The 15,063-nt window shown below is 36.4% G+C and overlaps 1 protein-coding gene across 6 annotated transcripts in view; it reads left to right on the top strand.

Annotated features, from left to right (window-relative positions):
- Positions 1–894: 894 nt before the first annotated feature.
- Positions 895–15,063, top strand: part of Ank3 (ankyrin 3) — a 446,602-nt gene continuing 432,433 nt past the window's right edge. For 3 of the 6 annotated variants that reach the window (XM_042696436.1, XM_042696441.1, XM_042696437.1), the window contains exon 1: positions 896–1,089. In XM_042696436.1, the coding sequence (XP_042552370.1) occupies positions 1,027–1,089 (63 nt within the window). In that variant the 5' untranslated portion in view covers positions 896–1,026. Of the gene's footprint in view, positions 1,090–15,063 lie in introns of all 6 variants that reach the window. The other 3 variants (XM_042696439.1, XM_042696433.1, XM_042696438.1) reach the window with 2 other exon arrangements.

Below are 15,063 nucleotides of genomic sequence, written 5' to 3'. Positions count from 1 at the left end.
ATCTGAGACCTGTGCTGCCTGAAACACAGTCCAATAGCACAGACTGTTTCTGTCACAGATCGCCACGTTGCCTTTAGTATTTCCTGAATATTTTGGAGGCTGTCTTTACTATTGGTTGCATGGTGTATTCACAGAGATAGCCTAATAACTGAATGTGAATTGTGGCAAATTTAGGGAAAGGGTTGTCTGTAATGAACACTTCATTAGAGATCCTTAGTTGAAGAAGATTGGCAGTTTGTCATGTTTTACTTATATTAAAAAAAAAGAGTAATCATGAAGTAAATGTAGCCTATGACTTCCACTAGTAGTAGCGGGTCTGTCTTATTGTTTGAATCATTGAGCACTTAAAAAATCGTTGTTGTTGTTTTTTTTTTACAAACCAGTAACTGGATCTTTTCTTACTCCTCATTGCTGCCTCCTCCTCCCCTATGCCCTGATGCATTCAACACATGTGTCCTCATGGGAGACTCCCAGCTCTGAGAGCAATTTACATTCGGCTTCCCAGGCTGCATGAAGCAGCAAATCAGCCCCTGGGAAGGCTTCAGAGACTTGTCAGCAGTCTGTAGCTTATTTCTGTGTGACTCTCTCTCTCTCTCTCTCTCTCTCTCTCTCTCTCTCTCTCTCTCTCTCTGTGTGCGTGTGTCTCTCTCTTCCTCTCGATCACCATTTACAAGCTGGAATCACTGTGCAGGAACAAACGACAAAGTCTTGTCAAGATCTTATCTCAGGGTAATGACTGGTTAAAAATGAAAGGCCAAAATATTGATTTTCTTTAGAGGAACAATTGAGTATTTGATGTAGAGAACACCCAGTTTCTTCCTGAGGAAAGCCAAGCCAGGGCTACATTAGCAGCCGGGTGTCTGTGACAGAAGCAGGGCTGGGTTTCAGCAGCGGCTGCCTTGCCTGTGGGGAGCTCCCGTAAATGGACTTTGGTCTCAATGCTTTGACTCTTTGTCGTGGTTTTGGATGTTGGAATACGGGCGGTGATCTCCTGTCTTTTATAAACTCACCTGATTTAAAGGAAAGATGAGTGAAGAACCAAAGGAGAAAAATGCCAAACCTGCTCACAGGAAAAGAAAAGGAAAAAAGGTAAGAAAATCAAGCAACATGTTCTCTCATTGTTCTGGCTCCGTGAAGGAAGTAATCTTTAGGCTGGCTATTTGAGAGGTTGGCTTTAGTTGTACAAAGCATGCTAGAACTGGATTGCATTTTTTTTTTTTTCTTTCTCGGATCTATTAATGGGTGTGTTTGGTGTTGGAGAAAAGAAAAACATCACAACTCAGCTACATTGCTAAAATATTTAAACAGTTAAATATAGTCATTTAGATTTCACTGAACTGGTGTGTCTTTCATAGTGATATTCAGGATATTAAGTAAACACATGTCCTAATTATGTGGGTGGGTGTTTTTTTTCCCCCATTAAATTTTCCAGAATGCTCGTTAATCAACAGGGTACAATTACTAATGAATATTATTATGGTATGGATGGTTTGCTTTAACACGTATTTTAGGCAAACTTAAGGAAACCTGTAGTTAGACTGTAAAATTCCAGCATGGAGGTGAACTCCATTTTAATTATTGATTACTTTATGGCTGACAAATCTCAGATTTGCATTCAGTCTGCCATTGTTCAGCCACATGTTCCAGTAAGATTTGTAAAATTATTTTTATTTTCAATGAAAATCAAATATTTACCAGTATATTGATGGATGATTATTGTAAACCTATAGATTCATTTTAATTTTCTTGAATTTGAATATCTTAGAATTGTATTCCTAACTTTTTAATACATCTTAAAATGGGGATACAAGGTATTTCCTTAGATCTAGTGTTTGGTTTGGATCCATTGTGGTTTATAAACTGTCTTGATTTTAGGGTGTGCCACCAGTGGAAAAGATAATAGTACATCTGTAACAAAGAAAAACAAATCCCTGAAATAGGATTGTAGCTCATAGCTATTTAAGGAGAACGTATACTGTGGTGTTTTTTTTTACATCTTTATTCCAAATCATCAGATATTATAGTTTATTTTCTAGGAGTATTAAATGTGATTATATCTCTTTAAAATGCTTCCTTATCCCAATGTGATGTATATGCAGACAGAGAACACACGGAGACTGGTTGGTTCTAATAGAGAAGATAAAGGATCCCAACTACTGGTTGAATATATCAGGCATTTAAAAACCGTTCATGATCCATTTATTATTTATGAAAGATGGATTTGAATACGCTGTTGCTAAATGATCTACTTTCACCAGACTGGGCTGAGAGCACATTAAGAGACATGCCAACATTCTAGGGCACTGGTTCAACAGCCTACCCATTAGTGAAGCTGTGCAGACTGCCTTTAAGTCAGCCTTGACTTTTTGTACATTGTCTCAGCAGGGGTTGATGATGTTGCAAAGGTGCTAGTCTGATTTCCCAAGGGAGCAGGTCTCAGCTGCACAGCACAAATGATTTGTTTAATGCCCAGCAGAGTGGTGCAGGGCTCCACGAAACCTGTCAGCTTTGCTCATGTTTATGAGAAATGGCCTTAAGGATCTGACAGCCTCCACCATGATTCTGAACACGGAGTGTCATAGAGAGCTCAGACAGACACATGAGCCACGACAGTACAATCCAGATTAAAGTGAGCAGTGGCTGGATTGGTTGTAAATCACTGAGCTTTTATGTAGAGCCCTTTTTTTTCTTTCTCTCTCCACCTTGAATTGTTCCAGGCCATGTTTCATTTCTTTTCATATAAGGCTATCTTGTTCAGAGCACGGTAACAAGTCAGTTGCTTTGAGCCCTTCTCCTTCCATGCCACATTCTTCCAGCTGCTGCCAGGACATTCTTTCTGAAAGCCTTGATCAGCATACTGCCGAGTACCTTCTAAACTCCTTACTGCTGGCTCAGTGGAATTCAGATTCCTGACCCCAAGGCTGGAGACCCTTCACAGCATGACCTGCACTCATGTCCCAAGAATTTCCCCCTCATCATTCACTTCCCTCTTATTTGACTCTCTCCAGACAGAAGGTCTTACCAGTTGCAGAATTAAATCATTTCTTTTGATGCTTGTTCTTTGTCCACTGAGAAAGTCGTCCTATGCCAGACTGCTTGCTGTAATCCCACCCATTCTTGAAGGTCAAACCCGGCTCTCGCTCCTTCTTTAAATTTCTTGATTTACTCTGGTATCAAGACACTCAGGCTTCTGGATTGTTGACACAGTACTTCTACGGTCAGGGCATTTAAACACATTCTGCTTCTTTTTCAAGTCACCAGGCACCAGCTTTCTTCTCTAAGCCACACGGAGGCCTCTCCATATTCTCATTGGGAAGCACAGGGCATGCTGCCTTGTATGTAGTTGGCTCTACATAAACATCCCATTGACTGATGTCTACCAGTTCCCTGAACAGAATTCACTAAGAATTGTTTAGAGGAGTCACATATCAAATAGGAAGTATGTTTTAAATGAGTAGGCTTTTTCATTTCAGATAAAGGATGCGGTGTTTTATGATCAGCTCTAAAATTATTTATTTATTTAAATAAATACATACAAAGAGGTTGACTAAAAATCTGTTCAAAGATACTTGTTTGAAAACAAAAATTTACACACACACACACACACACACACAAACACACACATATTGCATTTCATTCTGTATCAAATAGTTGAGAAGGCTGTTTCCTGGTGTTTCAGATGACCCTAACTGCAGCACTGGTAGGTGTGGCCAAACGTAACATCCTAGATGGGAAATACATGCAAACTCCAAATACATTACTCCTACATATCTCCTACTTATGTATAGGAGGGTTTTTAAAAAAAAACATATAGGATTATATATCAAAATGGCTTTAAAAATAATGTGTTGGTGTTTTTGGAAGAACAGATTATGCCAAGGGCATTTGGGTACAAAGTGTCTCTTGAGATATATTTAATGTTGAATCGGTAAGATAAATGGAATGGAATCCTTGTGTTATTCTTTTGTTAACCCAGAACAAAGATGTCCTATTCTGCTCAGACTGTGAAGTTCAGATTGGCATTGGGAAATATTCCTAGTAATTTCTCTATTTTGAAAAGGGCACATGTAGCAATGTGTATCTATATCCTATAGCTATGTAACTCTCATGTTAGTTATGGGAATTTACTAAACATCAGGGATGGGAGTTCTAATGTGTTCCAGATTCTACCTTGATATGGTATCTTGGATAGCACAATCAAGTGAGTACAACACCAAAAAATACTGTGGAGTACTTTGCTACAAAACCAAGAGGACTTTAAGACTAAAATTAAAATAATAAATAAGAGCCAGGTGACAGAGGCTCCTGCCTATAATTCTAGCTACTCAGGAAGCTGAGATCTGAATATTATGGTTCAAAGCTAGCCCTGGCAAGGAAACTCCATGAGATTCTTATCTACAATTAACCACCAGAAAACCTAAAGTGGAGCTATGGATCAAAGTGGTAGAGCTCTAGCCTTGAGCAAAAGGTGCTCAGGAAAACTCTGATTTCAAGCCCCATGATGGACAAAAAACAAAGAGATCCTATTTATCATATTTTTTTTCAAATGAAGTTTTAAAAAAGAACAGCACCTGAACTTAAAAGTGGTCATTATGGCAGTATTTCAAACTTACCATAGAGTAGCCAATCCCAGAGAGGCAATGACAAATAAACACACCTTGTTCCACTTGATATTAGACTGCACAAATGCTTAGGTTAACCAGACACCAAATATACATGAACAAAGTGACAATGACAGTATTTATGTAGTGTCTATATTAGTCAGCTTAGGATAAGAAAATATTATGCATTCTGAGGCTTAAATAACAAATGTATTCTCTTACAGCTCTGGATACTAGAAATCCAAGATCAGGTACCAGCACAGTCTGGTTCTGTGTTCTTCCTGAATAGCAGGGTGCTCACATGGCCCTTCTTTGGATCATGCCTGTGGAGAGGTGACTCTCTTTCTTCCCCTCCTTCCCCTTCCTTCCTCTTTTATAGCCACCAATCCTGCTGGGTTATAACCTTATTGTACTTTAATTACCCCCTAAAATCCTTATTAACAAGTATGGTAAGGCCACAATAAAGGGTAAGATTACCACATGTGAATTTGGGGAAGAGGGCAAGGGGAGTACAAAGTTCAGTCTATAGCAGCACCCAAAGAAAGGTTCCCAATTTAGGTATGTGTAGTAAATCATGTGATGGTGATCAAAGTTCTTTTTATAAATCATGTGATGGTGATCAAAGTTCTTTTTTTAATTTAATTTGTTGGGCAATGCTCTATGGAGAGCCTTCATGAATGAAAGAGTCCAGAGCCAGCTACGTATAAAGTGTTAAGGGTACCAAACAAAGGTAAATACAGATTCTGTTGATGGAAAACAGGCTAGAATGGTAAATTGCACTTGGAGGATGAGATCAAGAATTACAACTAGAGGAAGGCATTCTTGGATTGATATGAAGAAGTTAATGTGGGCTCAGTGATGGAGTGCTTGCCTTGCATGCATGAAGCCCCAGGTTTGATTCCTCAGTACCACATAAACAGTAAAAAGCCTGAAGTGGCTCTGTGGCTCAAGTGGTAGAGCACTAGCCTTGAGCCAAAGAAGCTCAGAGACAGTGCTAAGGCCCTAAATTTAAGCCCCAAGACAGGCAAAATAGATAGATAGATAGATAGATAGATACATACATACATACATACATACATACATACATAAAATAAAAGAAGTTAATGTGTATCTCAATTGACAGTAGTAAGAATCTTTCAGTTAGGGAATGGAATGAGAAATGGGAAGGGTTTGAAGGACATTGGTATATCTTGGAATCTGAACATTGGTTTAAATGTTTAAAGAATAGTGTGCATAGATGTGTTATGTATTTTTTTAATGTCCTTGGGTTCACCAAAAAGTGGATGAACATCAAGTCAAATTTCTATTATGTTGGTTAATGCCATTTTTTGTTTTTTAACTTTTGTGCCATCATTTGATTTCTGAAAGGATTATATGTGGTCGCAGGGCTTTTACTCAGGGTCTGGGAATTAGCCCTGAGCTCTTTTTACTCAAGGCTAGTGCTCAAAAACTTTGAGCCACAGTAGCATTTCTGGTTTTCAAGTGGTTAACTGGAGACAAGAGTGTTACAGACCTTTCCTTCAAAGCCGGGGCTGGCTTTGAAGGGTGATCCTCAGATCTCAGCCTCCTGGAACTGTAGATTTTCATTGTCAATGAAATATATAGTTTCATTGTCAATGAATATTTAGGACTTGATCCTTTGAGTATTTATTCAGTGATTCATTTATTTTTGTGTGTGTCGATGTTGGGGCTTGAACTGAGTCAGATTGCTTTCTCTTAGCCTTTTCCATCAAGGCTGGCACTCTATTGAGCCATACCCCCACTTCCAGCTGTTTACTGGTTCGTTGAAGATGGGAGTCTTTCAGATTTGTCTGTCTGGGCTGGCTTTGAACTGCAATCCTCAGATCCCAGACTCCTGAGTATTAGGATTAGATGCATGAGCCACCAGCATCTGACATATTCAATGATTTTATTTAAAAAGAAGATTAGAAAAAAACAATTTAGATGTTTAGAACTCTAGTAGGTAACGAATCCCATTTCAATAAGTTTGCTTTTATTTTAGAAAAATTCAGAAAAGAGAGTTTTACCTTTTCTGTTCACTTACTTTTCCACCTTAAGAGCATAAAATAACTTGCTTTAGTGAAGCTAGTTTTTATGGTTTGTCTCCTTTCCTCCTTTCTTTCCTTTCCTCACATCCTCTCTTCTCTCCCTTCTTCTAATTGGCATGGGTTACCTGGTTTATGAGACATGTTCTTCTTTCATGTCTGATGAAGCTTAAGGTACCCAATTAGGTGTGCATTTTTTGAAAGAGAATCAAAGACATGTCCACTTCAATGTATATTTCTTAATTCTGTCATCACAGTCATAATGTGCTCTTTTATCATTCAATTTTTTGATTGTTGCTGGAATTTCATTGAACCTCTCTTTTCTGGCCTTTGATTCCCTAAGGTGTCTTAAATGCATTATGCTCTCTTACTAAGATAGGGATATGCTAGTGTACCTTGAGTACATGACAGTCCCATCAAATTGTAATTTTTTAACCCTGTCTGCTCAACCCTTCCTGTGCGTGTGACTGCACTATAGGCAAATACCCTCTGCAAGTTCTTTGTTGGTGAGAGAGATGATTTGAGTAATGGTTCATTGAGCATGGTTATGTGTTCCATGCAGTTACATTTGAAGGGGTAATAATTCACTCCATAGCAACTGGCTTTATATTCATTCCCATTTCATTATATGCGCTACAGTCAAGTCTTATTATTCTCTTGATAGGAATTTTAAATATTTCCCCTTTTCACTCAATGTTCTTCCTCTTTGTTAATCTCACTTTCTTATAAACCCCATCAACTACACCATTAACAGGCACACCTAAGATGATTCTGAGTGTGACAAATCTAGATCTACAAAGCAGCATTTTGACTTTTCTTCCAGTAATTATTTTGATGTGGTATTTTCTTAAACACAATATTAGACTTTATTAATTTTAGTTTGCATATTTCCACATTGTCTGTCTGCACAGTAATTGTGTGTTCAGAGCTTTCTTTAGGCAGAAAGGACAAAATGGATTCAGAGAACATGGAGTTTTACTTCTTGATTTCAAAATTTCATATGTTATAGGTCCATAATATAATATTGCCTTTCAAAAACCAAAGCTGGTGAGGTAAGTGTAATTGGAGAGTGTCTCCAAGATTTTTTTTAAGGCAGAAAAAGATGTTATAAATTTATTTTATATGTAGCAACTTGGGGACACAGGCCATAAGCTCGACTTTAACAAGCAAAACACCAATATCCCTTCTGTGCAATTGCAAAATACAAAATTAAATAATGGGGGAATTGGCGGCAAAATCTGACCTAACCTGAACTCATTTGGCAATAAAGCTTGATCTGACCTTATGTGAAGCTATTTATAATCTTTATTTATCCTAATTAGTGTGAATATTCATGTTTTGCTGCATAATAAATATTCTTTGCTTATAGGTAGCATAGGGATGCTACCTATAAGCAAAACACTGCTGAGAGTGTCTAGAATATTTACACATACCTTCCTTAAAATCTGAAAAAATTCAGAGTTTTAAAGCTTTTCTAGCTGTAAGGATTTCAGACAGTGGATGTGAGTCTGTACCAAGTTTTGAGCTGGAACTCACAAACCAGTCTGGTAAAGCTTAGCTTGGAGTTGGGATGGCGTGGGGGCTTATTTGTATCTTTAATAAATTCCAGATAGAGTGGTACTCTGAATACCAGGCACTATATCATAGGTCAGTAATGCAATTTTCAGTCTGGTATGAAAAATGGTTTCCAGGAGTGCTGTAACAGGAAATTGCTTGCTTGATAATAAATCTGATATTTGGATGGTTGGTTTTAGAGATAATATTTGTAAACCTTATTTCTTTTTTAAATCTAAAGAAATATGGTTTATCAGTAATAAGAAAAGTCTTAATTACTACTTTAGGAATTCATAAGGTTTTCTGTTATCACCATTTAATATCCTGAAAAATAACTCGTGTTTTCTGAGTTATTGTTTGAATCAATATATACCTACTTCCAAGCAAATGTTGTTAACTGTAAGATAATTTACTTAAATAGCACATAAAATGGCTTTCTATCATCCAAATTAAATAAAATTTCCCATTTACTCCTATTTTTCATACAACTTTACTTTTTAATATATATTATTGCTATTATTAAGGTGTTGTAGAAAAGAGTTACCATTTTATAAGTCAGGTAAATGAATACATTTCTTTTTGGATGAAAGTTTTCACCCTATTTTCTCTGTGTTACACAACATTGTACAAATAATGGATTTTATTCCATGGTTGTGTTAATGACTTAAAATCTAACCATTATCTTTCAGCTCCTTGTTTCCTGTATTAATTTATAACTCTGGTTCTTAAAATCTACTGTTTCACCTATTATTTAGAAGATAATATGAGCAAGGCATTTAGAACATGTTTCCATGTATGTGTGTGTGTGTGCACACGTGCATGTGTGCATGTGTGTATATGTATGTATGGCATACTAGATTTGTCAGTGATGGTAAGGAAAAACAAAACCTCAAAATCATTTATGAAGTCTTAATATGGGGATAAGAATTTAGATAGTGAGACTTGGAATATAACTACAGAATTTGCTGAATGTAGATGGTCAGTGTGGACAGCTGAAGAACTTTCATCCTTCACTTCCAACTCCCTGGTGTTATCTTACATTTTCCATCAGATGTAGTTGTCCCACATTTATAAGTGTGTTTTAAGATGAAGTGTAGTCATGCAAAAGTATTTGACAGATCATTTTTATTCTGCCTTAGTGCCATGCTGTTTTTTCTTGCAACCAATAAACCTTGAGTAGTTACTACTCCAGATGTAGGAGATATATAAGGAAGAAGACAAATAATAACCCATCATGGAGTCAGCTAATGAATGAAAATTAATATAAACATGACACCAGACGTAGCTACAATGGATAGAGACCAGGGCTCAGAGAAGGTGTCTAGGAAGGCCTTACAGAAAAGGTAACCCTTTGAATGGTAAGTGTGACTTGTCATGGCAAGACCTTGGTTAGCTCTGGACAGGAGTAGCGCGGGAAAAGGCCTAATGATCTTCCATCTTGAGAAAGAAACAGCTGTAGACCTCCTAAGGGATGCATTCTGTTGGCATGAACTCAAAAGATTTCTTCACACAGTCCTCAAATACTTTACTTTTTCTTGGAATTCAACCAGTATATGAGTTTTAAAGGTAAGGAAAGATATTTTAGGAAGTAAGCTGGAGATATGTGATTCATATCTTAGAAACCTCAATCTTGGTATGATGTTTATATGACAGTTTTTGCAATGACATTTATGTAGTCGATGGAATATGCTTTGCTTTAGTTTATAGGTCCCACTGCTACTCAAGACATTTGTGTCATATTTAATGTCAGCATTTTGTATGTACTTAGAAAAAAAACCAAACAGTAATTATAGCAGACCAAATTAATTCCTTAAAACAAAACTTCAACTCCTGACAATTTACATGGGAACATTGTAGACTTGTGCTTTATTATTCTCATGATGCCAACTTATTTAATCTTTATACACACAATGTGTTTACCACCAGACAATTTACCTTCTGTTGATATCATATTATCTTAAATGATAGTTTTCCTGTTTTCAGTCCAGTTAATTTTAACATAGAAGAAACAGCAAAAATGCATCCAGAAATTGAACAATGGTGGTCTGAATATTGATAAACAATATTCTGTGGGTAATCACAAATAATAACCTAAATCATGTTCCCATGTAAATATGTATAAATAACTTCCAAGTTTCTTTTCAAAACAAAATGGTTGCAGTTATGATTTTATGAATTTCCACTCTACTGCACCTATAGAAATGTTGATAAATTTTTTTAATGAATTGCCTTGTCCTATAAATTTGGGGTTATTTCACTCAATCTGTTGTTTTAAACAAATGGGCAAGTTCAGGAAGCAGCTTGGTTTCAGATGTTGGAAACCAATATCTTGTTCTGACCTATTAAGGGATTATTCTCCGTTGTTCTGTAAGCCAAAGAATGAGAAAAAAAATGAAACTTGAAGAGTAATGATACACTTCTTTATCTGAGACATAAAAAGAAAGTTCTACACATGGGTTTTGATGAATTCATTTATGTGAACATACTGAAATTATAAGATAGTAATGTTCATTAATAGGTTAAGCCATATTTAAGTATTTCTCAGTACATTTCCCAGAGTTTAACTATTTAAAATTATCTGCAGAATTGTCCTCTACAAATAAGAAATATCTTCAGTTATCAAGTGTAGAAACTACAGAACATTAATTTTAATCACTTAAGTTAATAAAAAATTTTGGTTAGTAGCCCATCCAAAGACACTGTTTTTAACACTACCATTTTTGAGGTCAATATTAGATATTTTTATATAAGTTGGAAGTGTGTGAGTCAGTTACATTTTTCAGATGAAAGACAGATGTATTATACTGATGTAGATTTGTATTGAACTAATGTGTCAATTTGTTCTCTTTATCTTCTATTTCAAGTTTGTCTATAGCACTTGTTTCCTTATTGATACCAAGGCTTGAACTCAGGCCCCTGTGCTATTGCCTGGCTTTTGTTTTTCTTTTTTGCCCAGGCCCAGTGCTTTGCCTCTTGAGACATACCACCACTTCCAGCTTCTTGCTGATTAATTAGAAATAACAATCTCCCAGATTTGTCTGCCTGGGCTGGTTTTGAACTAATATCTTCTAGTATCAACCTCCTGAGAAACTAGGATTACAGACCAGAGCCACCAGCACTGGATTTGTCTATAACTTTTCATATAGAGATTCTTCCAAAACATGTTATGGGTTGATGGTCAAATAAGCACACTGGCTAATAAACAGTTAAGCACAGAGAACAGAATCACATATGCCAGAGTTTGAGTCCTTGTACCACCAGTTAGGAGATTCTCAAAGTTAGTCAAGTTACTTAAATTCTCTAAGCTCTTGTCTCTGTAACATAGAGTATTTTGAAATTCAATGTGAGGATTAAAAACAGCATATGTAAAACAACTAGCATAGGTCTTGTCCAAGCATTGACTGAAGTATAGAGCAGCTATTACTATTATTATCATTAAAAGTATTGCTAGCATTCATTTTCATGCTACTGATTACTTCAAGAGGAAGGCAGATTGGAGCAATGCAATTACAGTTCCTTGTCTCCTCAAATCATAAGTTTTAACACTTTAATATCACCTTCTTTTTTTATAGAGCAGAATATAATTTATTCAATGATGGCAAATTAAATTTGCTATGTTGATTCCTACTTCCTTAGTAACTAGATTAGAAATTTATCCTTTGAGTTGTTTTTAGAAGCTTACATATTTATTCTAATTCTAGAGGAATTCTCATTTTGGAACAATTTGTTGGACATATTATATATAATCACAAAAGTAGGCAGAAATAGTTTATTATAAATTTGTGACATTAACTTCTGATGGTAGATATCAGGTTCAGATTATTTACATTAGTATATTAGCATAATAGTGTGTATTGTGCTCTAAAAAATTCTTGATGTGCTATAGTTTATGTAACCCTTTAGATTGAAGAAATAGGGGGGTATATAAGAAAGACCATGCACTGTGGGTCCGAAGTGTTGGATTTCATCTTGGCTCTTGTGAAACTACAGGAAGAAGCAGCGTAATGGAAGGAAGATGAGATTCAAACTCAGACAATATGGAATTCTTCCTTGCCTCTCATTTGCAAATTGTACAGTCCTGAACAAACCCCAATCAATGTTCTCTGCCAGGAACATCACATACCTATTGAAAAGTACATATTTCAAATTCCTACAAACTTACATCCTTAATTTAACACATTGTCTGGGATTTTAAGACATTATATAGGAAAACATAAAAATGTTCACTGAAGCTAGGCACAGTGGCACATGCATCTAATCCTAGCTACACAGGAAGATCAGATTGTTTAAGGCCAGCCTGTACAAAAGTTAGCAAGACTGTCTCAATAAGGGATGAAAGCAAAAAGGTGGGGGTTTAGCTTAAGTAGTAGAGTATTTGTCTAGCAAGCCCAAGATCGCTTTTAGATCTCTATTATTGAAAAAAATATTGAGGTTACACCTGCGACATTAGGCTGACATTAATTGAACTGGCTGATAACGTTGGCCTTTATCTTTATTTTTCAATTTTTTTTTTTTTTTTTTGTACTGGGGCTTGAACTTAGCAGCTGTCCCTGAGTTTTTGTTTTTGGTGTTTTTTGTTTGTTTGTTTGCTTGCTTTTTTTTTTTTTTTTGCTGAGAGTTAGTGCTCTACTCCCACTTGAGCCACAGCTCCACTTACAACTTTTTGGTGGTTAATTGAAGATAGAAGTCTTGTAGACTTTCCTGCCCAGGCTGGTTTTGAGGCATGATCCTCAGATCTCAGCCTCCTCAGTAGCTAAGATTACAATTATGAGACACTGGCACCTGGCAGCCTTTATGGGTTTTAAGAGACAGCTTTCTACAGAGAACATTGAAGCTTTGTTTTCATAGATGTTGGTAATAGGTAGAATTTGACATGTTAATGTGTGTTTTCTAAAGGAAGTTCAAAGATTGTGGGACCCTCTTGTCTGTAGCTGCCTTCAATCCCACATTGCTAGCATCATTCTAATAGTATAGTTACCTTACTTACTTATCCACTTTCTATTTCTTACAGTATTATAAGAGTTTTATAACAGAGATACAAAGAAAACAAGGAATGTTTCTAGTCCTTGTATTTCTCAAGATCAGTTATCATTGTGTTAGCATATTTAACAACACAGTAGAATATTCTGTAATTTAAAATAACATCTAGTTGGGTCCTAGCTACTCAGGAGGCAGAGATCTGAGGATCATGGTTTGAAGCTAGCCTGGGCAGAAAATTCCCCATGAGACTCTTCTCTCTAACTAACCACTCAAAAACTGGAAGTGGCACTGTGGCTGAAGTGGTAGAGAACTAGCTTTGAGCACAAAGAGGCTCAGGGACAGCACCTAGGCTTTGAGTTCAAGCCCCACGACTGACAAAAAAAATAGCATCTAGTATAGTTTCTAAATAAACACCTTACTTAATGGGTTCTTTCAATCCTGGGCCATGTATAAAAGTTCCCCAAAAATAATTTGTGTATTGTTTGTGTGTAAATTATGGGTAATTTGTCATTTTGATTCCTTTTATTGTGACAAATACTCATAAAATTTACTGCTGTCGCAATTTCAAGGTGAACAATCATGATATTACATTTATCATGTTGTGCAACCATCTCTATCCAATTCTAGACATTCTACACTCCAAATAGAAGCCTGTTAAAGAAATTCAAGTTCCTTCCTTCATCCAGGCTATGAAACTACTCGTACATACCTCAAGGCACTCTTAAGAACTTAATGTGCTTTTCTATATTCAGAACTAACTTACCTGTTCTAAATACTTCATAAAATGGAATCATAGAAATTTGCACTTTTCAGTTCAGTTTCTGTCTTGCTATGTTTTAATGTTCATACATATCGTCACATATATGCATACTTTATTCTTTCTTTAAACCAATTGGCATTTCATGTTATGATAGTCTAGATTTTGCCCATCCAATCATCTGTTAATGTATAGTTGAGCTGTTTCTGCCTTTTAGCTATTGTGAATAGAGCTATAATGAACATTTGTATGCCAGTTTCTGTTCCATTAGCTGTTGGGTATAAGATATCTAAAACGTGTGTTTTGGAGTATTCCTAGAAGTGGAATTGCTGGTCACATAGAAATTCTATGTTTAGTGCTGGGAAGGTGGCTCAGTGGTAGAGCACTTGCCTTGCATGCATGAGGCCCTGGGTTCGATTCCTCAGCACCACATAAGCAAAAGAAAAGAAAAGAAAAAAATGGAAATGGCACTGTGGCTCAAGTGGTAGAGCGCTAGCCTTGAGCTGAAGAACTGAGGGACAGCGCCCCGGCCCAGAGTTCAGGCCCATGACTGGACCAAAAAAAAAAAAAAAAGAAGAAATTCTATGTTTAATTTATTGAGGAACTGACACAATGACTTACACTGATAGATTCTGATAGTTTGATTTCTGTTCTAATAATATTTTAGCATCTTATTACTCATGCTATCATATGAGATATTACTCTTTTGGACGTTTCCCAAAGTAAAATGTAGTGCACATTGCATATGTTTATCATACAAAGATGATGGGAAGAGGTATGTGAAAGAAATCAGTGACCCTGATCGCATATGAATAGAGAGAGGAGCTGTGCAGGCTTTAGTGAATGTCAGCAGGCATATCCCAGAGAGTTGGTGCAAGGCAAAGCATTATGGTAACGTTCCTAATGAGGGTTTTAAGCTTTGAAGCATAGAAGATCTGAGAAGGCTTTATGTTCCCCATGATATGCTTTAACACAGGACACTGACTATTCTGAACATAGTGCTTGAGGTAGAAAGACAGTCATCCAAAGAAGAGAAATATATATTGGGCTAGAAAGTACATGCTAAATTTAGCCACCTCTGGCTTAAGAATTCTATCAGAGAGAAGTAATTTGACAGTTTAAAAGA

Source organism: Dipodomys spectabilis, unplaced genomic scaffold (genome assembly GCF_019054845.1).
Source record: "Dipodomys spectabilis isolate Male_0828 unplaced genomic scaffold, ASM1905484v1 ptg000207l, whole genome shotgun sequence".
NCBI classification, from domain to species: Eukaryota; Metazoa; Chordata; class Mammalia; order Rodentia; family Heteromyidae; genus Dipodomys; species Dipodomys spectabilis.
This window is presented reverse-complemented; position numbering and strand designations above follow the sequence as displayed.